At 54.1% G+C, this 19,468-nt stretch overlaps 1 protein-coding gene across 1 annotated transcript; it reads right to left on the bottom strand.

Annotated features, from left to right (window-relative positions):
- Window positions 1–249: 249 nt before the first annotated feature.
- Window positions 250–18,920, bottom strand: EPS8L2 (EPS8-like 2). Its single transcript, XM_006893198.1, has 20 exons — window positions 18,874–18,920; window positions 18,741–18,796; window positions 17,536–17,600; window positions 7,170–7,331; window positions 6,435–6,584; window positions 6,201–6,280; window positions 5,442–5,587; window positions 5,276–5,346; window positions 5,022–5,148; window positions 4,852–4,940; window positions 4,604–4,678; window positions 4,234–4,382; window positions 3,983–4,115; window positions 3,625–3,725; window positions 1,902–2,007; window positions 1,308–1,427; window positions 1,072–1,144; window positions 704–884; window positions 393–525; window positions 250–315 (listed from the first exon to the last, which is right to left on the bottom strand). Exons 1-20 carry the CDS (start codon window positions 18,915–18,917, stop codon window positions 250–252), a joined length of 2,127 nt encoding a protein of 708 aa, XP_006893260.1. The 5' UTR covers window positions 18,918–18,920.
- Between the last annotated feature and the right edge of the window lie 548 nt (window positions 18,921–19,468).

Genomic DNA, 19,468 nt, shown 5'->3' with positions numbered 1-19,468 from the left:
GTGTGTGGGCAGGTGAGGGGGCCGCTGGAGGGGCTGGGGCTGAGAGACAGTATCACCACCAGCTGGGCATCACTGGCCTGAGGGAAGGTCAGTGAGACAGCCCCAGCCAGGTGCCAGGTCCATCCAGTACTCCACCCCATCCATATCCTCGGTACAAAACACGTGCACTTTTAAAAGTCCTGCTCCACGGTCTGGGGCTGAGGCAGTCCGAGCCCTGCTGGGGTGCTTTCTGAGCGCCTGGCCGCGGGCCTAGCTGTCCACCCTCCTCTGGAACCTGCTCATGAGTTCTTCCAGCTCTGACCCGCTCTGCTGCTTCTCGGGAGAGGAGAGGCAGCCTCAGCTGGGGCTGCGGTCACGCTGGACGCGCTCCCCATGGGGCAGTGCACACTCACCTCCAGGAAGGCCTTCTGCACGGTCAGCTGGCTGTACACGCGGATGCCCTCCTCCCCGCACACCTTCTTGAGCTCCTCTTTGTTGAGCGAGAAGAGCTGGGCTCCAGTCAGGATGCCTAGGTGGTCCACGATGCTGGGCGGGGCGGGGCGGAGGTGAGTGCCCTGCGGCCCCCACGCCCGCCCCAACCCCCAGCCCTCTCCCTGGCCTGTGCCCCAGCAGTCCCCTTTCCTTCCCCTAACCCCACCTCCGGCCCAGTACCTGCACCCACCCACACCAACCGGGACCCCTCACTTTCCCCGCCCCTGCTCACCGCGGGCTGAAGGCCTTGGCTTCCAGCCACGCGCGGACCTGATCCGGGCCTGACTCGAAGGTGAGCGGCAGGTGCACTGGGTGGCTGCGCTCCACGCGGAAGTGGCGCTGTGGCTGTGCCTTGATGTGGCTGATTTTCTTGATGAGCTCGTCGTTCACCTCGTCCATGTGCTGAAGCAGCTCTGAATGGGGCAAGGGTGCAGCCTGCAAGTCGCTCCCTGACCCCTGGTGCCCGAGGTTCTTGCCCGCCACCGCTAGCTGGGACCCTGTCCCAGTTCCTCTCATCCCCTCCCTGTCTCTCCCTGGCTGGCCTGGCGCCAGTGTCCGTGGTCTGGTGGCACTGGCCCTCGGGTCAGAAGTCATGCTCACCTTCTTTGTTCCCACCAAAGCTTGGGGGTACCTTGTGGGTGGGGCTGACAGGACTCCAGTACTTCGGACCAGTCTGTAGGGTGGGTGGAAGTAAGGATCAAGTCAGGCCAGCCCACCCCGCCCCCTTCCCCCGCGGAGGGGTGTTGGCCAGGCTGCCCCTCACCCTGGGACCCCTGCAGTTAGGCCCTGGTGGGGCCAGACTTCCTGGGAGGGTGGCTCTGCAGCCTCCTTCTCACCTGCTCAAGGGGGGCACTGGCCTCTTCTGGTCCAATCTCATTCAGGATGTTGCAGGGCACGTAGCCTGCCTGCCCGCTGCGGTTTCTCAGCTTCCACCACTGGCGGCCGTCCTCCAGCACCTGATGGGCATCTGCTGTCACAACCAGCCCCACTGGCCATTTCCCTCTGCCGTAAACCCTCCTTTACAGTCGGGAAAGGTGTGGAAGGCCCGCTCAGGCCCCCAGCAGCATCTATGCACCTCTGACAGCCAGGTGCCCTGATCCAGACCGCTCCGCCCTCAAGCCTGCTCCACTTTCTATTCCTAGGCAGATGGCCTGGATTCAAGGTTGGCACCAAATGGTAGTACTGGGGAGGGGCCCTGGGTAGGTGCAGATGGAGTTCCAACAAGGGGCCATCCCCACCAGGCACTTGCCCTCCCTACTCCCCCAGCCAGAGCCCCAGTGATGTTGAAGGGTTGAAGGGTGGTCCAGAGCAGAGTCCCAGATAGGGACCCTGGAAGAGGAGTCAGTGAGCCTCTGCTCTCTCAGACTCTGCAAGCCCCCCAGCATTGCCCCCAGTTCTGGGCAGTCCCCTCCCTGGCCCCGGCCCCTCACCTCCAGGACCTCATCCTTGAGGACAGACAGCTCGTTGGCATTCCGGGCCGTGAAGTCATATAGGATCTTGACGTACTTGCCCATGTTGGGCGTTGGGTCGTAGCCCCTGTTTGGGACAGGAGAGGCTGAGACGAGAGCAGATAGGGGGTCTCCTCAAAGGCCTGCAGCCTGGCAGGGCGGAAGACTTTCCAGCACCCAGCCAGCCTTTGCCCAGGCTCTGACAGCCAGAAGTGGAAACTGTGCCAGTCAGTGTGTCTGGGGCCCCTGCTGGCAGGAGGGGGGCAGGCGGGCACAAGGTAGGCGGGCTACAGGGACTTTATGGACCCGGGTCACCTCTGAGACTCCAGGCCTGGCAGAGTGGGGGCTCCAGAGGCCAGGAAAGGACAGAGTAAAAAGCCCTCTGTGCATTAAAAACAGAGATGCTTCTCTGAGGAGCCTTGCAGAGACATGGGGTGGGAGGGCGTGGCTGTGGGTGTCCCTGCACAGAGCACATCTCTGGCTACCAACCCAGCAGGACCTTCCTTGCCACTCCTTCATCCAGGGAGGTCCCAGGGTGGGGCCCTGACTGAGGACTGGACAAAGGTGGAGAGGTCAAAGGGCAGAAGTGCAGTGCTGGGTGCCAGGGCAGTGCCCAAGGCTTGTGTTTTTTTAAAAATGTCTATTAAAAAAAAGTTAAAAATGTCTATTTCAGTGGCAAAAAGCTGCATTGCAATCCCAGAGGTACGTGGTTCGAATCCACCAGATGCTCTGCTGAAGAAGGAGGGGCAATCTCCTCCTGTGCCAGTCAGATCTGATTTGATGGTACACACAAAAAAATAATAAAATAAAATCAGAAAAAAATGTCTATTTCCAGCTACCCCTTTCCCTCTAAAAGGGGATGTGGCCAGGTAACTAATCAGTCCCTGGGTGGTCCCCAGTGGGTGTGAGGGGTGAGGAGGGACTGAAACTCCTTGGCTCTGGGTTTGTTCCTTGTGTGATATTTGTGGAATGGTGTGCGGGCTGCATCAACCCTCTCCTAGAGCAGCCCCCACAGCTGGCGAGACGCTTGCTCACATGACATTTTAAGTGCTCCAGTGAATCTGAGATTGATGGTAGACCAACCACATGTGAAGATGTGAGGGGGCGAGTGAGCGTGAGGACTTGGGCCAACCTGCTCACTGCTTGGAAGGAAGTAAGGGGCATGCTTGTTTTCTTGTAACAAAATGAAGGTTTGTGGCGACCCAGCCTGGGCATCTGTCCAAGGTCCGAGGCCACCTCCTGTCTGTGTCACCTGTGGGAACTCTCACAGCACGTGCCAGAGAATCTGCACGTGAGATTCTAAGTACACTTAGAATCATCTCAGCATAACCTGCACACCCATGGGAACCCCAACAGCCACGTGCTGGCTGTCACCAAGCCCAGGGTCTCCTGGGCTGGCCTGTCTCGCAGGGAGTGAGAACCAGGCTGGAGCTGGTAGACCAGCATCCTGACAGGGTTCATCCCACCTGGTGGAGGTGTACCCCAGTGAGACTGCAGGCACCTTGCCTGGGGGTACTCTAGTGAGTCTGCGTGTACCCCACATATAGGGGGTAACACAGTGATTCTGCCTGCACCCCACCTGGGAGACTACTCCAGTGAGCCTGTAAGTACCCCTGTACCCCAGTGGTCTGCATGTACCCGACCTGGGGGGGCATAGCCCAGTGGGTCTGCATGTGCCCACCCCCACACCAGGACCAGAGCTCACCTGTGAGCATGGAGGCTGCTGATGTCCCCTGGGGCTGTGGGTTCAGATGCCAGGCTGTGCTTTTGTGAGTTTCGAAAGGACATTCTGCTCACTGGACTGGGCTGTGGGGAAAATGGAAGGTCTGGGCTGGAGGTAGGGAGGAAGCCTGGAGACTGGTAGCAGGCTGGGTTTGGGATGTGAGGGTATAAGACAGAAGTGGACAGTTGTGCTGGGTGAGAGACCTGCCACGTGTGAGTGGGGCCGTCTTGCTCGGGAGAGGGCAGTCTGGAGTGTGTCTGTGAGGCCACTGGGACAGCAAGTGTGGCGGGGCCCAGGGGGACAGTTGTGGAGACTGTGTCCGGCCTGGTGGGGCGCTGACCTCGTCTTCAGGTGCAGCTGCCAGCTCCTCCACCTCCCAGGGCGCCTCCTGCAGTACATCCAGGGGCGGCTCCCAACCGTTGTGGAACTTGGGCACGTACATGGGCATTTGTGGCTCTCTTGGCCACTCAGCGCTGTGGACCAGGTGTGGAGTCAGCTGACCTTGCCAGGTCTCTTCTGGCTGGTTCCCCTGCTCCCCGCCCCCACTCTGAGGGTCCTCTGCCTGCCCTCATCTCCTGCGAGCTGCTGTACCGAGGGCGTGTCCAGGCTTCGCCCAGTGTCTCCCACAAGGCCATCTCCTTGGGGATCAGGTGGCCTCGCAGGAAGCCCACTGCGTCGCGGGAAAGCAGTGGGCTGGAGACTGAACGCGCGATTTCCGGGCCTCCACAAGTGTTGACGATCTGGGGCGGAGCGGAGGCTTCTTAGAAGAGTCCCTGCCGGCTAGACTCCACTCCTGCGCCCTCCACACCTGTCTCTGGGAAGGGACTGGGCAGGGACACACCGGAGCCTGGCCTTGCCACTCCACCCTCCCTGGGTGCCCAGACCCTTCCAGAATCCCGCCGCCCTCAGCCCATGCCCACCAACCCAGCCCCTCCCCCGGGCCGGCCCCAGCCCCAGGCACCAGTTCCAGGGGTCCGAAGAGGAAGTGCAGGAGCTCCGCGGCGCTCGGGTTCTGAATGTGCTTCTGCAGTTTGGCCTGTTGGGGGCAGGCGTGAGCGCCGTCCGCAGAGCGCCAGGCCCTGGACCCTCCGCCCGCGGTCAGAGCCCCGGCCGGGCCGGGAAGGGGCTGCAGAGGACTGGCGGTGGGCGGGACAAGTGACCCGTGGACAGCTAGCGAGGGGCAGGGCGGGCATGGGTGACCACACCCACCAGCAGGTTGATGGCTAGCTTGATCTTCTGGAAACAGTCGATGAACTCGGCCTCGGAGGGGGGCCGGGCCCGCAGCGTCAGGACACCCTCTGGGCAGGAGAGGGGTTGTGAGCCGTGTGACTTGTCCTGCTTGGCCCCTGCCCGACCCCGCCGCGTCCCCCAGTGCCCACCTGCAGGCCCCTTCTTGCCCTTCTTCTTGCCCTTCTTCCTCTGGTTCAGTTGCTTGAAAGCCTCGGCCGCTTTCTGCAGCCGCGCCACGAACCATTCAATGTCATCCAGGGCGCAATTGAGGATTTGCTGGCGACAGAGCGGGCTCGGGTCACAACCGACCATCCCTAGGGAGTCTGGGTCCCTGGCTCGTGGGGTAAGGCGCTGAGGACCCACTCCCCATGTGCCGCCCACCAAGCCACGCGCGGGTGCCCACCGTCTCCTTCTCGATCTTGTGCGCCAGCACGGCCCGAGGCTCCTCGTCCAGCGATTCCCGACGGCGGAAGCCTGGACGAGGGGTCAGAGCAGCGGCCAAAGGGGTGTCAGGCTAGAGCCACGGGCCTCAAGGGCATAATGTGGGCGCCCTCCACCGCCTGGCCTACCTGCCTCGCTGGGCGGCACTGGCGGGCCCACGCGGTTCTTGGTAGCCTGTGGTGAGCCTCCGCCCTGGCGGAAGAAGGGGATGGGCGCCGGGCCCTGGGGTGGGGGCAAGATGGACTGCCGCTGGCGGATCTTCTCCTGGTGGCCCCTGGAGTGGCATTAAAGACCTGGCTTCGCGGCTGCCCATCCCAGCTCCCAGTCAATACTTGATCCTGACCAGTCACTCTGGCCCCTTACCCAGTCACAGGTCCCATTCATGCCTGATGCCTGATTCCATAACTGACCACTCTCCACATCTCGCACACCCACCCAGGCTCCGCCCGACACGTGGTTCCTCCCACCTATCCAGGCTCCACCCACACGTGGTCCCCACAGGCCCACACACACGTGGTCACGCCCACAACCTAGACCCCGCCCACGATATACCCTCTCACCAATCCTGTCTTCTTTCAACAGGCCCCGCCCCATACTGGGCCCCGCCCCACACCTGACAGCTTGCAGAATTCCTGGCTCGCATGGACCTCTCCAGCCCAGGCTGATTTCACCCCATACCCCACAAAGCCATTCCAAACCTCACCCTTCCCCATAGCTGACTCCTTCGGTGCAGCTTGACCCTGTACAACTTCTGACCCCTCCCAAACCTGACACACCCCGTACCCCATCCACAGGCTCCCACACCATTCTTGCCCCTCCCACCCGAGGCCTCCCTCTCTCAGCCCCGGTGCCCCCTCTGTCGCCCCCACCCCCACACCTCTCCCTACTTGAGGGTCTGCGGGCGCATCTTCTTTCCGTGGCGGCAGTCGGCCAGCGCGCTCTCAATGTCCTCGTGCACCAGTTCGGCCTGTGGAGACCAGGTCCGGAGAACAGCCAAGCAGGGCCAGGGCGTGGTCCACCCCACCCCAAGGCCTTGCGCGCGCTCACCTCCACCTCGTTGCAGTGGAAGCGGGGCCAGGGCGCGGTCCCCCCCCCCACCCTGCGGCTTTGCAGGCGCTCACCTCCACTTCGTCGCAGTGGAAGAAGTGCACGTCAGGCTTGTTCTGCTCTGAGTCCTGACACACGAGAAGCAGCACTGACGGGTAGCGCAGCTGGTTGAGCACTGTCTGGCAGTGTTGCACTGTGGGAAGCGGGAAGTTCTCCAGTTCCTCCTGGGGGCAGACAGGGGCGCTGGACGCGGGTTGTGCCACGAGGCTCCGACGTGCACTTAAGGGGCTCGGAAGACCGATCCAACCCACGACTTAGGCATGGGGAGGTCAGACGGAGGGGGCTAGGCTGAGTGGGAAGGGGCAGATGTGGGCGATGCCAACCTTGGAAGAAGGGGGAGCTGGGTGGGAGGGTTGCGCGGGGGATGGGAGCCCGTGGGCAAAAGTCAGGCATGTGGGCTGGCACTGGGCAGAGACTTAGACCTTGGACAGAGATGGACCCCCCTAGTGGGCACGGTCCCATGGCCATGGGTGTAGCTTGTAGACCAGATCCACAGGTTTGCATCATGAGCAGAGATCAAAAGGTAACACATGGGCACAGCAGAGGGACACAGCAGGATGTGCACTATGGCCACAACAGGGAAGAGCCACAGCGGACAGCACAGCCAGGCGCTGGTCCTGGCACAGGGTGGATAGGCTCACATGGTCAGAGCCGGTACTCATCTTGGCCCCCACAGTTCCTTGGACCTTGACCTCTTTGAGACCCCTGTTTCCCTGGTTGAAAGAAAGCAGGGCCCTGCCCCCACACACCTGGGACTCAATGTCCAGCAGCCGCAGTGACTGGTCATTGACCTGAAGCAGCATCTCCTGTGTCCAGATCTTCTCCTTGGAGCTCAGCTGCACCAGCTTCCGGATGGCGTCCTCCACAGAGGCAATGGCCTCGCTCTTGTCCATGATGAATGTGGCCAGGTGCTGGGGGTAGGTGTTTGGTGCTGGGCAGGGCCTCCACATGCTGGCTCCCCCAGGCTCAAGGGAATGTACCTCCCCTAGGGGCCCTGCCCACTCCGCAGGATCTGAGTGGGGACATAGGGGACACAGCACCACCCTGGGGTAGTGTGAGAACGCAGCTGCAGCTCAGTGATGTGACCTTGCTTGGAGGGTGTCTGTGGGGCCTGGCTGGACCCTGATAAATCTTAGAAACATCCGAGGTGACTGAGCTCCAAAACCACTGCCCACGCTCCTCCTCTCCCTGCCGCTGGCCTGGGAACACCAGCTTCCCGTAGTCCTGGCCAGGCTGGGCCTCCACTGGCCTGTGTCCTCCCTGAAGTCCTGCTCTCGCCCTGTGGATTCACTGGGATGTGGCCTGTGCTGATCAGCAAACCTCCCTGGTCTGCATACCCGAGCTGACTGCATGTCTTTTTATCGCCATCAAGGTGATACTGTACATGACTTCTCTGTCCATCACAGTTGTGGTCACTGCATGGAGCAAGCCCTGGATGTGCTGAGTTTGCTGTCTCCCAGGGTCTGTTTGAGAACAGGCTCCATGACCAGGTGTATACCTACATATCCTGATGTCTTGCAGAGGACTCTGCCTAGCAGACCACGGGTCCCTCAGCTGGCCACAGGACCCTTGGCTGCCATGGGACCCTTGCCCAGACAGTCTTCCCTGTGAGTTGTATCCCCTCTGCTCTGTCCAGGCTGACCCATCAGGAGGGAGATGAGCCTCCTCCAGCCCACACTCCCCATGTATCTGCTGAGAGCTCTCAGGCAGAATCAGCACAAGAAGCCATGCTGGGCCCACTGGATCCAACCCTGGCCAAAGTCCTAACTGCAAAACACACCCCCGGCTGCAGAGAGGAGCCGGCCCACTGCTGCATTTGGGAGGCTCCTTCACCAGCAAATGGTTCTAAGCCGCAAAGAAAACTCAACACCTTGGGAAAAATATACCCATAAACTTGACTTAAATTGCTCCTGGGAAGGAAGTCCGTTTGGCTTAGTGGGTAAGGAGCTGACTGGCACCACAATAGAGGCAGGCAGCTGAAACTACGGGAGAAAGATGGCCAATCTTTTCCAGTGTGAGCCTCTCCTGAAACTTGCTGCAGGGTCAGCTGTGACTGAGTTTGGACTTGATGGACATAACAACAACAAGTAGGGGTGGAAACTGTGGCCTAATCTTTAGGAGTTGAGTTGCAAGCCCAGAGGCCATGCCTCTCTGGAAGTTCAAATCCACCAGCAGGATCCTTGTGCATCCATGTTGTTTTTGACCCGGAAACCCAGCAGAGTGTCTGCTATGCGTTGGTTCTGACTCAATGACGATGAATGAAGGTAAGAAAAAAAAAACCCCTGAGGTCATATTAACAAAGTGAAACTGGTGGGAAAAGATAAGAGCTGTGATGAGTGGTCAACTCTCCTAGTACATAAAAAGACCACACATTACACTTACAGCTCTTACTGTGTTAAAGTTTTACTTTGTTAAAAGTAAATAATTTTTGAGCTCTGGTGGCCTAGTGGCAAGAAGTTGCACTGCAATCCCAGAGGTGTGCAGATGGAATCGACCAGATGCTCTGATGGAGAAGGAGGGACAATCTTCTGTACCAGTCAGATCTCATTTGATGGTACATGCACACAAAAAACCCAAAACAACAAAGACCCAAACCCCAAAAAACAAGTAAATAATTTTGTGAAATATAATCACATTAACATACATAATCAAAGACATCAATGAATGAATATATAAAAAGCAGGATGTGAGCAGAAAGGTCACAGAAAAACAGGTAAATTTCAAATGTAGAAAATGGAGTGGATTCTCATTCAATGACATAATTGAAATAGACCCACTTGTCGTCACAGAAAAACAGGTAAATTTCAAATGTAGAAAATGGAGTGGATTCTCATTCAATGACATAATTGAAATAGACCCACTTGTCACATGTGTTTCTGTTTTCACCAATTCTATTTACTGACGACACGGAGATGTCTGCTGCTACACTTGGAGCATTAATGTGACACCCCACTTGTGCTTGCCCACTCTCTCTAGTGCGGGATGTAGTGGGGTCCATGAGGAGACCTGGCCTTCCCCACACAGTCTACCACAGGCAGACAGACACACAGCCACCCCACAGATTCAGACAAGTCGCTCCCTATAGAACCAGCTGTCACAAACAGTAACTGGGACCAGACTACATGTCCATCACAGGCTGAGGACTAAGTAGGGCTAAAAACACACAATGGAGTAAGAGGCAGCTTCCTGTCCCCCTGGGAGGCAGGGGGACAGGTCCAGCACACACTGTCAGCGAGACAAGCAGAGCTACGCTCAGTCTCGAACATGAGTCTTGGCGAAGCTGAAGTGACTGAGAGACACAGAGTATGTTACCAACTCGAATACAGTTCAATTAGAAATCAGTCAGGAAAAGATAAGTAGAACAGCCCCAAATAATTTGAAATTAAGCAACATAATTCTAAACTATTCACAGATAAAAGAAGTCACAGGAAAATGAGCAAATATTCTGAAGTGAATGATGATAAAAATGTACATGTCCAATTTTGTGGAACAAAACAAAAGTAGTAATTCAAGGGAAATGTATAGCTTTAAATGAATATATGAAACAGTTAAAAAAAGACTGAAGACAAAAATTAAGAACAGGAGGTGCATTGAGAAGTGGACTGGGGGAAGCAGGAAAGTGTGCAACAGAGAATGAATGAAAATCCAGCTTTTCTGTAAACGTTCCTTAAAATCACAATGAAATATAAAAAATAAGATTTAGGATAAATTATGTAAATTCTCACTTTATAAAACTAGAAAGAGTATCAAATACTACCCAATGTAAGTGGAAGGAAGGGAATTAAGGAAAAAAATCACTGAACACAAAACAATAGACAAAATCAACAAAGCCAAAAACTAGTTCTGAAAAGATTAATAAAATTTATAAACTGCTAGCAAGAAAAAACTAGGGAAATTACAGATTATCAACAATTTGAATGGAAGAGTACAATCTAGAGGTCACATGGACACGAGATTGGATTGGTAAGAAAAAACCCTCCATAAATAAAACCCTCAGAGGGATTCATTGGCAAATTTTACCAATTATTAGGGAGCTCTGGTGGCCTAGTGACAAGAAACTGCACTGCAATACCAAAGGCATGCAGTTTGAATCCACCAGATGCTCTGCTGGAGAAGGAGGGGCAACTTCGTCCTGTGCCTGCCAGATCCTATTTGACAGCACAAAACAAGAAAAAATAAAAATTAACAATTATTTCAGAAACAAACATACTACCAGAAATATAAGCTGGGTTTAGAAGAGGCTGTGGCACTAAAGACATTATCGTCAGTGTCAGATGGATCTTGGCTGAAAGCAGGGAACCAGAGGAATGTATGTGTTTCATTGACTATGCAAAGGCATTTGACTGTGTGGACCACAACAAACTGTGGCTGACTCTGAGAAGAATGGGAATCCCAGAACACCTGATTGTGCTCATGAGAAACCTATAATTGAATTAGGAGGCAGTTGTCAGAACACAGCAAAGAAACACTGCATAGTTCAAAATCAGAAAAGCTGTACACCAGGAATGCATCCTGTCTCCATACCTTTTCAATCTATATACAGAACATCTCATTCAGGAGGCTGGGCTTTATGAGGAGTAATGTGGCATCAGAAATGGAAGAAGACTCGTCACCAACCTGTATTATGCAAATGACACCACCTTGCTTGCTAAAATTGAGGAGGACCTGAAGCATTTGCTGCAGAAGGTCAACAGCTGTAGTCTTCAATATAGATTCAAGCTTAATATCAAGAAGACAAAGATTCTCACCACTGGGCCAATTGGCAGCACCATGACGGATGGAAAAGAGATTGATGTTGTTAACAATTTCATTTTGCTCGGCTCCATAATCAACATTCTTGGCACTAGCAGTCAGGAAATCAAAAGACAAATTGCTTTGGGGAAGTCTGCTGTCAGGGATCTCTTCAAAGTGCTAAAGAGTAATGATGTCAGTCTAGACATAGATAAGGTGCACCTAATCCAGGCCATGGTCTTCGTTATGCTTCAGAGAGCTGGACAATGACTAAGGATGACAGAAGAAGAATTGATGTCTTTGAGTTGTGTTGTCAGAGAAGAATTTTAAACATACCATGGACCTCCAGAAGAATAAATGTGTCTGTCTTAGAGAGAGCAAAATCAAGTTTCTCCTTGGAGGCAAGAATTTTGAAGCTTCATTTCACATACTTTGGGAATATGGCCAGTCCTGGGAGAAGGACACCATGCTTGGAAAGGTGGAGGGACAGTGTACGAGAAGACCCCAGATGACATGGATTGACACGGTAAGTGGAGCAGTGGGATTAGGTGTGCTGGAGTCAGTGAGATTGGCTCAGGATAGGGCAGGGTTCAAAGCTATTGTATATAGGGTTACTATGAGTTGCAGGTGACTTGGTGGCATATAACAATAATAACAAAAACAATAATGACACTAACAGGACAAAAATGTAATTTCCCAATTGCATTGGGGAAATCTGCTGTCTGGGATCTTTCCAGAGTGCTTAAGAGCAATGATGTCACTCTAGAGACTAAGATGTGCCTGATCCAGGTCATGGTCTTGCAATTATAGAGAGCTGGAAAATGACTAAGGATGACAGAAGAACAGAAGCCTTTGAGCTGTGGTGCTGGAGAAGGCTATTGAACATAACATGAACTGCTAAGAGAACAAACAGGTCTGTCCTGGACAGAGTAAAATGAAGTTGCTCCTTGGAGGTAAGGATTTTGGCATTCCATCTTACATACTTTTACAGAAGGGACAAGTTCTTGGCAAAGGACATTGTGTTTGGAAAGGTAGAGGGACAGTACAGGAGAAGAGGTGATGGATTGGCTCAGTGAGTGGGGTAATGGAGGTAGATACCTCAGAGGCAGCTGGTGAATCTGAACTGCCTACCTTTGGGTTCACAGCACAGCTCTCTACGCACCAATGCACTAGAGCTCCCTATGCCAGCAACAAACACTCGGAAATGAATTATGCACCATCTGATTTTAGCATTTATATGCAAGTCCAAAAAGCTTAAGACAATGCTAGAAAAGAACAAAGATGGAGGACCTGGGCCACCACAGGAAACAGGGCTTTGCTGTTTGTTTCTTGTGACTGATTCCAACACCTGGTGAGTGAGTTTGTGGAGCAGACCCACTCCGTGGGTTCTCAAGGTTGTGAGATCTGCAGACTGGTCCTCAGAGTCACCTCCAGTTGGGTTTGAACTGCCAACCTTTTGGTTAGTAGCCATGAAGTGTTTGCATCATATAGGCACCGTGAAAGCAAAGCTACAGTGAGAAAAATATCATTGCTGCTAGATACCAAGGAGCTGTTGCTGACCCAGTCTTCACAAACCCAGCCAACAAACATGCCGGTCTGCACGGCCCCTCACAATCGCTGTTGGGTTTGAATGCATTGCTGTAAATACTGCATTACTCCAACTTGTTGAAAGTCCTCTTTTTACTGACTCTACTTTTCCAAGCATGATTCCTTTCTCTGGGGACTGGTAATCTCTGACAACACGTCTGCTGTAACAAGACACAGTCCATTGCCCTTCTAAGGAGGACCTCAGCTGTGCTTAACCTAAGACAGATGTGCTCAGCCTTCTAGCAGCAGTCCATGGTGCCGCGAGCAGCCTTGGCCAGCACAATTCATAGCCCAGTTCTTCCTTATACATCATCAAGCTTCTGCACGCAGACGAGGTGATTGATTGAAAATGCCATGGCCTGACTGAGGTGTACCTCCGTTCTACAGCAATGACTCTGTTCCCTAACATTTGAAGCAGGTCTTTGCAGCAGATTTGCCTGGTGTCATTACAAATCAGGAGAGGCCCAACTTCAGGCTCGCCCAGTGCAACGCATCTCCTCGCCTCCTGACTGCTGGTACCAAGGTTGTTGATTGTGGATCCAAGTAAGATGAAATCATTGGCAGTTTCAGTCTTGTCTCCATCAGTCCAGTGGTGAGGATTTTTGTCTTCGTGATGTTGCAATACAAATGATATTGATGGCTGTATTCTTTGATCTTCTGCAGCAAGCACTTAAGGCCTCTTTACTTTCAGCAAACAAGGCTGTTATCATGTGCATAACGCAGATTGTTGATGAGTTTCCCTCTGATCCTGATGCCACATTCGTATTCATAATGTCCAAATTTTCATTTTTTTAAAATTTAAAAAAAAATTTTATTATTTTTGTGTGAGTGTACCGTCAAATCAGATCTGACTGGTACAGGAGGAGATTGTCCCTCCTTCTCCGGCAGAGCATCTGGTGGATTCGAACCGTGCACCTCTAGGACTGTAGTTGCAGCTCCTTACCACTAGGCCACCAGAGCTCCCCTAAATGTCCAAATTTTCAAATGGTTTGTCCACCACACAGATTGAATAGGCATGGAGAAAGGATACAACCCTCACTCACACACACACACACACACACACACACACACACACACACACACCGTTCTTAATTTTAAACCATGTAATGCCCCCGATTTGGGCCATGGTCTTCGCAATTACTTGCTATGCATCAGAGAGCTGGACAATGACTAAGGATGACAGAAGAAGAATGATGCCTTTGAGTTGTAGTGCTGCAGAAGAGTATTGAACATACCATGGACTGTCAAGAGAATAAACAGGGCTATTGTGGAGAGAAGGAAACCAACTTGCTCTCTGGAGGCTAGGATTTTGAAGCTCTGCCTCACATACTTTGGGCATGCTGCCAAGAGGGACCGGTCCTTGGAGGACATCATGCTCGGAAGGGTGGAGGGATAATGTAGGAGAGGAAGACCCCCAAATGACATGGATTGACACAATAACTGGCATAATGGGGGCAGGTGTGTTGGAGACAGTGAAACTGGTTCAGGGTAAGTCAGAATTCAGAGCTATTGTGCATAGGGTCACTGTGAATAGCACATAACAAAAACAATGGCCCCTTGCTTTGTTCATATAACTGCCTCTTGGTCCTGATTAAGTGCTCTGGGATTCCCATTCTTCTCAATGTCAGCCATAGTTTGTTATGATCCACACAGTCAAATGGCCTTACATAGTCGATGTACATCTAGTATTCCCTTTCAACTAGGATCCATCTGACATGAGCAGTGATATCCCTGGTACCAAAGCCTCTTCTAAACCCAGTTTGAAATTCTGACTGTTCTGGCTATTTTTTACTGATCTCCAGTAATATTTGCTTGTATGTAATAATTGTTCAATATTTTCCACATTCTGTTGGATTACCTTTCTTGGGAGTAGGAACAAATATGGATCTCTCTCAACTCCAAAAGAACAAACAAATACATCTTGGAGAGGGTGCAGCTGGAGAGATCTTTGGAGGCAACGATGATGAGACTTCACTTCACATACTTCAGGCTTGCTGCTAGGAGGGGCTATTCCTTGGTGAGGGACATGATGCTTGGAAGGGTGGAGGGTCGGTGAAGGAGAGGAAGACCCTCAACCAGGTGAACTAACACGGTGACTGCTGCAATGGGCTCTAGTGTGTCAGGAAGGGTGAGGATGGTGCAGGACAGGATGGGGTTCAGATCCCCTGTTCATAGGGCTACCGTGAGTGGTACTCAATGGCACCTAATAACAACAACATGGATCTCTTGCAGTCAGTTGGCCAGGCAGCTGTCCCCCTATTTTCTTGGCATAGACTAGAGATCTCATATGGGGTTGTGTCTATTAGTTGAGACATGAGAATTGGTATTCTATTTTGTCAATGCCTTCAGGGCAGCTTGAACTTCTTCCTTCATTACCATCAGTTATTGATCATATGGCACTTCCTGAAATATTTCAGTGTTGGCCAATTCCTTTTTCATAGAGTGATTCTGTGTATTCCCTCCATTTTCTTTTGATGCTTCCTGGATCATTCAAGATTTTTCCCATATCATCTCTCCTTATTGCAACTTGAGGCTTTAACTTGGTTTTCAGTTCTTTTAGCTTGATGTCAGTTTGAAGTCCAAGATGCATCTGATTCAGGCCATGGTCTTTTCCATCACTTGATGTGCATTGGAGAGTTGGACAATGAAAAAGAATGACAGAAGAATTGATGCCTTTGAGGTCTAGTGTTGGAGAAGAGCACTGAAGAGGACTCACGGACTCATGAATGGTCAAAAGAACAGGTAAGTCTAGGAGAGAATGCAGCCAGAGTGCTCCTCAGAGGCGAGGGTGACAAAGCTTCATGTCCCATACTCTGGGCATGTTGGTAGGAGAGGCTATTCCTTAGAGAGGGACATCATGCTTAGAAAGGTAGAGGGCTGGCAAAGGAGGAAGACCCTCAACCAGATGGACTGACAATGACAGCAGCAATAGGCTCGAGTGTTTCAGAAATTATGAGACTGGCACGGGACAGGTCAGGGTTCAGATCCGCTATTCACAGGGTCACAATGAGTTGTACCTGACTGGAGAGCACTTACAACAATGTACCATCTGGTTTCTTGACTGCTGCTCCAAAGCATGGCCTGTGGATCCAAGCAAAATGCAACCACTGACAACGTCAACCTTTTCTCTATTGATCACGATGCTGCTTGTGGGTCAAAGGAATGGAACTGTCGTGAAACAGATCAACGGAAAGAAGAGGCCCGCAGAGCCGTTCACCTTCACTACAGACCTCCTTACAGACCTCCCTACGCTGTGCGCCCCACCTCACGTCACGCACAAGAATGAACCCAAACAGATCTTAGACCCAGACATTGAACTGTCAACTTTGAAACACACAGAAGCAAGCATGGCTTCTGCGGGAGCAGACAAGCAGCCTCGCCCTCAAGCAGAGCAGACACGTCATCGAGTGGCTGCCTCAGCATCTAGGACATGGGTCAGACCTGCCTGCAGGGTCTCCAAGACCTTAATGGAAGCAGCTATCCATCTTTTCCTCCAGGGTAACTGGTGGCTTTGAGGTCTGACCTTTTGATTAGCTGCTAAGCACTTAATCACTGCACCACTACACTCATATTGCGCGTCTGTATGAGTTGGAATTCGGAGAACCGCACTCCTAAAAACATCAAATGCTGTATGATGCTTTCAAAAGAAGAGCACAAGCAAGCCAACTGTGACCCCCACTGCAAGCACTGTCCCCTGACCCCCAACCCCAGGCTTAGGGAAGTTCCCACTGCCAACTCTCTCTGTCCCTCAGTTTCCTCATCCAGGAGGGGCAACAAGAGGCTGCCCCTTGCTCCCTCCGCCAGGTGTGAGCACTGGGTCTGTGGGCTGCTGTGGCCTCCACAATGGCCAAGCCTAGCTCGGCAGCTTGAACCAAAGTCCAGGCTTGGGAGGCCCAGGAGACAAGCCAATGTCCTCACAGGACAAAGTTTCACCCTAGCTCCAGGCAGCTGGAACTGCCTGGGAGGGAAGCGGATGAGGGCTGGCCCGTCCAGCCTTCTGTGCCCTGTGCATGGACACTGGGCTGACACCAGTCAGCAGCTCAGCCACCCACACGCCCCACCCAAGCTGGCAGGGAGGGCCCAGTCACCGGACACACCCAATCCCAGTCACCAGGACTTGTTCTACCAGAGCCAAGGTGGAGGGTGGCAACTAGCCTGACCCGAGGGAAGCATGACCCAGAGGAAGCAGAGGGACAGTAACAGGTCCCTCCGACCCTTCCTGCCTCTGCCTGGAGGCCTGGACTACAGCCAGGAAGTGGCAGCCATCTCCCAAGGGCAGGAAGGGCATTTCAGAACCTCATTTCCGGAGTTCAAAGAGTGAACTAGCCCTGACCCAGCACAGGGGACCCTCCCAGCTGGCCCAGGGGAAGAGGCCGAGTCAGCAGGCCTGTTCCACACTCAGAGCTGTGCTCCCAGCTGGATCCCAGCTCCTGGAGGCACTCTGTCCTTCTGCTATCTGACCAGTTTCGGTTTCTTTCCACCACTCTCCTAGAGGGGTGGGGGAATGGCCACTGGGTGTGCTCCCCTCTGTGTCCTCAGGGTGGGGTTCCCTCTGTCTTCCTAGAATGTAGTCCCTCAGGGTGGAGTCCCTTTTGTCCCCTGAAAATGTGAACTCCCAGGGTGGGGTCCCCTCTGTCCCCCTAGAATGTAGACTCTCATGGTAGAGAGGCCACCCTGCAAGTTGCAGCTGAGTCTCTCTGGCCTAGACGGCCCAGGCCCTGTCCCTGGTCTTTGCTCTGCAGGTGACAATCAAGCCTGAGTCTCCTGCCCCACCTCCGGCTGTGGACCTGGCCTCACCTGGACGTGGTACTGCGAGGTCTCATGCATGATGACGTTGGAGTTGGAGTACTTCTTCCTCTGCTCTGAAGCAGGACACATGGTCACTCAGCCCCAGAGGGCAGCCCCTGACCCCTATCCAAACGAGACTGGGCCCTGAGGGGCACACAGGTGAGGCGAGAGGGCAGCCCCTCAAAGCTACCAGGAAGTTCAGGGTAAGCCTCATGTCTGGGGACCCAGCCCCTGGGATGCAAGTGGGGGACAGCTCCTGGGAGAACACAGGGTCAGACAAGAACTGGCCATGGTGATGATGAACTGACTGTCATGGGGGGCTCTGTGTGAGAGGGTGCAAGGGCTCAACCCCCTCCCACCCCGACATCGGGCAGGATCCCAGGGAAGCTACTTTATTAACTGGACACAGATGAAGTGGCATGGCTGGGGAGCAAGCTGGGGAGGTGGGGGAGGAGCTGAGCTGAAGGCAGAGGAGGACAGAATCTTCAGATAGGGGACAGTGGGGGCAGAACATGGGGTGGGAAAGAGCTGAAAGGGAAAATGCAGAGTTGGGGGACAGAGCGGGGAGGAGGAGGCACAGCTTGGGGAGCAAGGGTGCAAGGGAAGGATTGAATTTGGGATGAGACAGAGCTGAAAGGAGGTTAGGGCCCCGAGCAGGGAGTAGTGGGGTGCAGTGACAGTGTTGGGCTGGGTTCCCAGGCTCCCCACTCTCTCTTCCCACTTTATGGGAGCTGGCCCAGCCCAATACACAGTCCTCTGGACCTGACCGGGCCACACACTTCCTAGTGGTTCCCTCTAGGGGCAGGGGCAGCCCCCTCAGAGGAAACCTCAGAGGGGCAGACACCTGTCCTGATGAAGCCCCACCCCCACAGCGATCGGGTTGCCGCTGAGAGCAGCTGGGAATCAATATTGATGCTCCTGAATTATTAGCAGAGCCTCTCTTCTTACAGGGGTGGGGGGAGGCTGACCTGGGGAGGGACTTTGTCCAGGTGTTAGCTGACTGACAAGGGTCCAGGGACCTCCTTGAGATCCCTCCCTCGGGGACTGACCTGCCTGTCTCAGTAGAGGGCCTGGGTGGGAGCTCCCCTAGCCAAACCCCAGCACAACCCTGGGGAGTGGGCCTGTGACAGTCACCCCTGCCTCCTCGCTATGACCCCTTCCTGACTGAGCCCCCTCCCTACTGTCTTCCCCTGTCCAGCCAGCCTGTGACTCACCAAACAGGTCCTTGGCGCTCATCTTGGCCACCCCATCGGACCGTCCCAGGCTACCACTGTGGGGAGGGATTGGTGAGGGCAGGCCACCACACCCCCAGGACTGCTGGGGGGCAGGGGTGGGGAGGGGGCTCACTTGGTGGCACCCAGGCAGCAGCCCACGGACCCTGACTGGCTCATGGTGTCCTCGCAGGTGACCAGCTGGGACCGGCCACCACACGGTTGGTGGCTGAGTGGGTTGGAGGTGGCAGGCTGATCCGGTGCTGTGTGTGCTGGCTGCACCTGGAGGGTAGAGGCTGGGGCTGACATCTCTCCTCACCCACCCCACCTCCCCTCCCCCAGATCCAGCGCCTGGACCCCAGCACTCTTGGCTTTTCACCTGAACCAGGCAACAGCCAGCTGCCTAGTGAAGGCTAGGAGCTGGGTTCTCCAGGCAGCCTGGGCCAGGTCCTCATAGGTCTGGCCTGCCCCCTGGGCCACCCCAGGCCCCAGAACCGTCTATTCACGCAGGGCCCAGCTGGCTGTCACTGAGATGCTACCTTGCTGCACACTCCCAGGGACCCTGGGAAGGAGCAGACAGATGATGCCCACACCCAGAGCCAGCTGGGCTGAGAAGATGCCCCCAGGGGAGGAACAGCGTCCCAGGCAGGGCAACAGCTGTTCAAAGGTCCTGGGGCCTAGAGGAACCTGGAATGCGGAGGGGCAGGAGGGGGCCCCAAGGGTACAGCCGA

This window comes from Elephantulus edwardii, unplaced genomic scaffold (genome assembly GCF_000299155.1).
Source record: "Elephantulus edwardii isolate Elephantulus edwardi_28Jun2011 unplaced genomic scaffold, EleEdw1.0 scaffold00126, whole genome shotgun sequence".
Lineage (NCBI taxonomy): Eukaryota > Metazoa > Chordata > Mammalia > Macroscelidea > Macroscelididae > Elephantulus > Elephantulus edwardii.
Note: the sequence above shows the minus strand (reverse complement) of the source record. Positions and strands in the feature narration are given on the sequence as shown.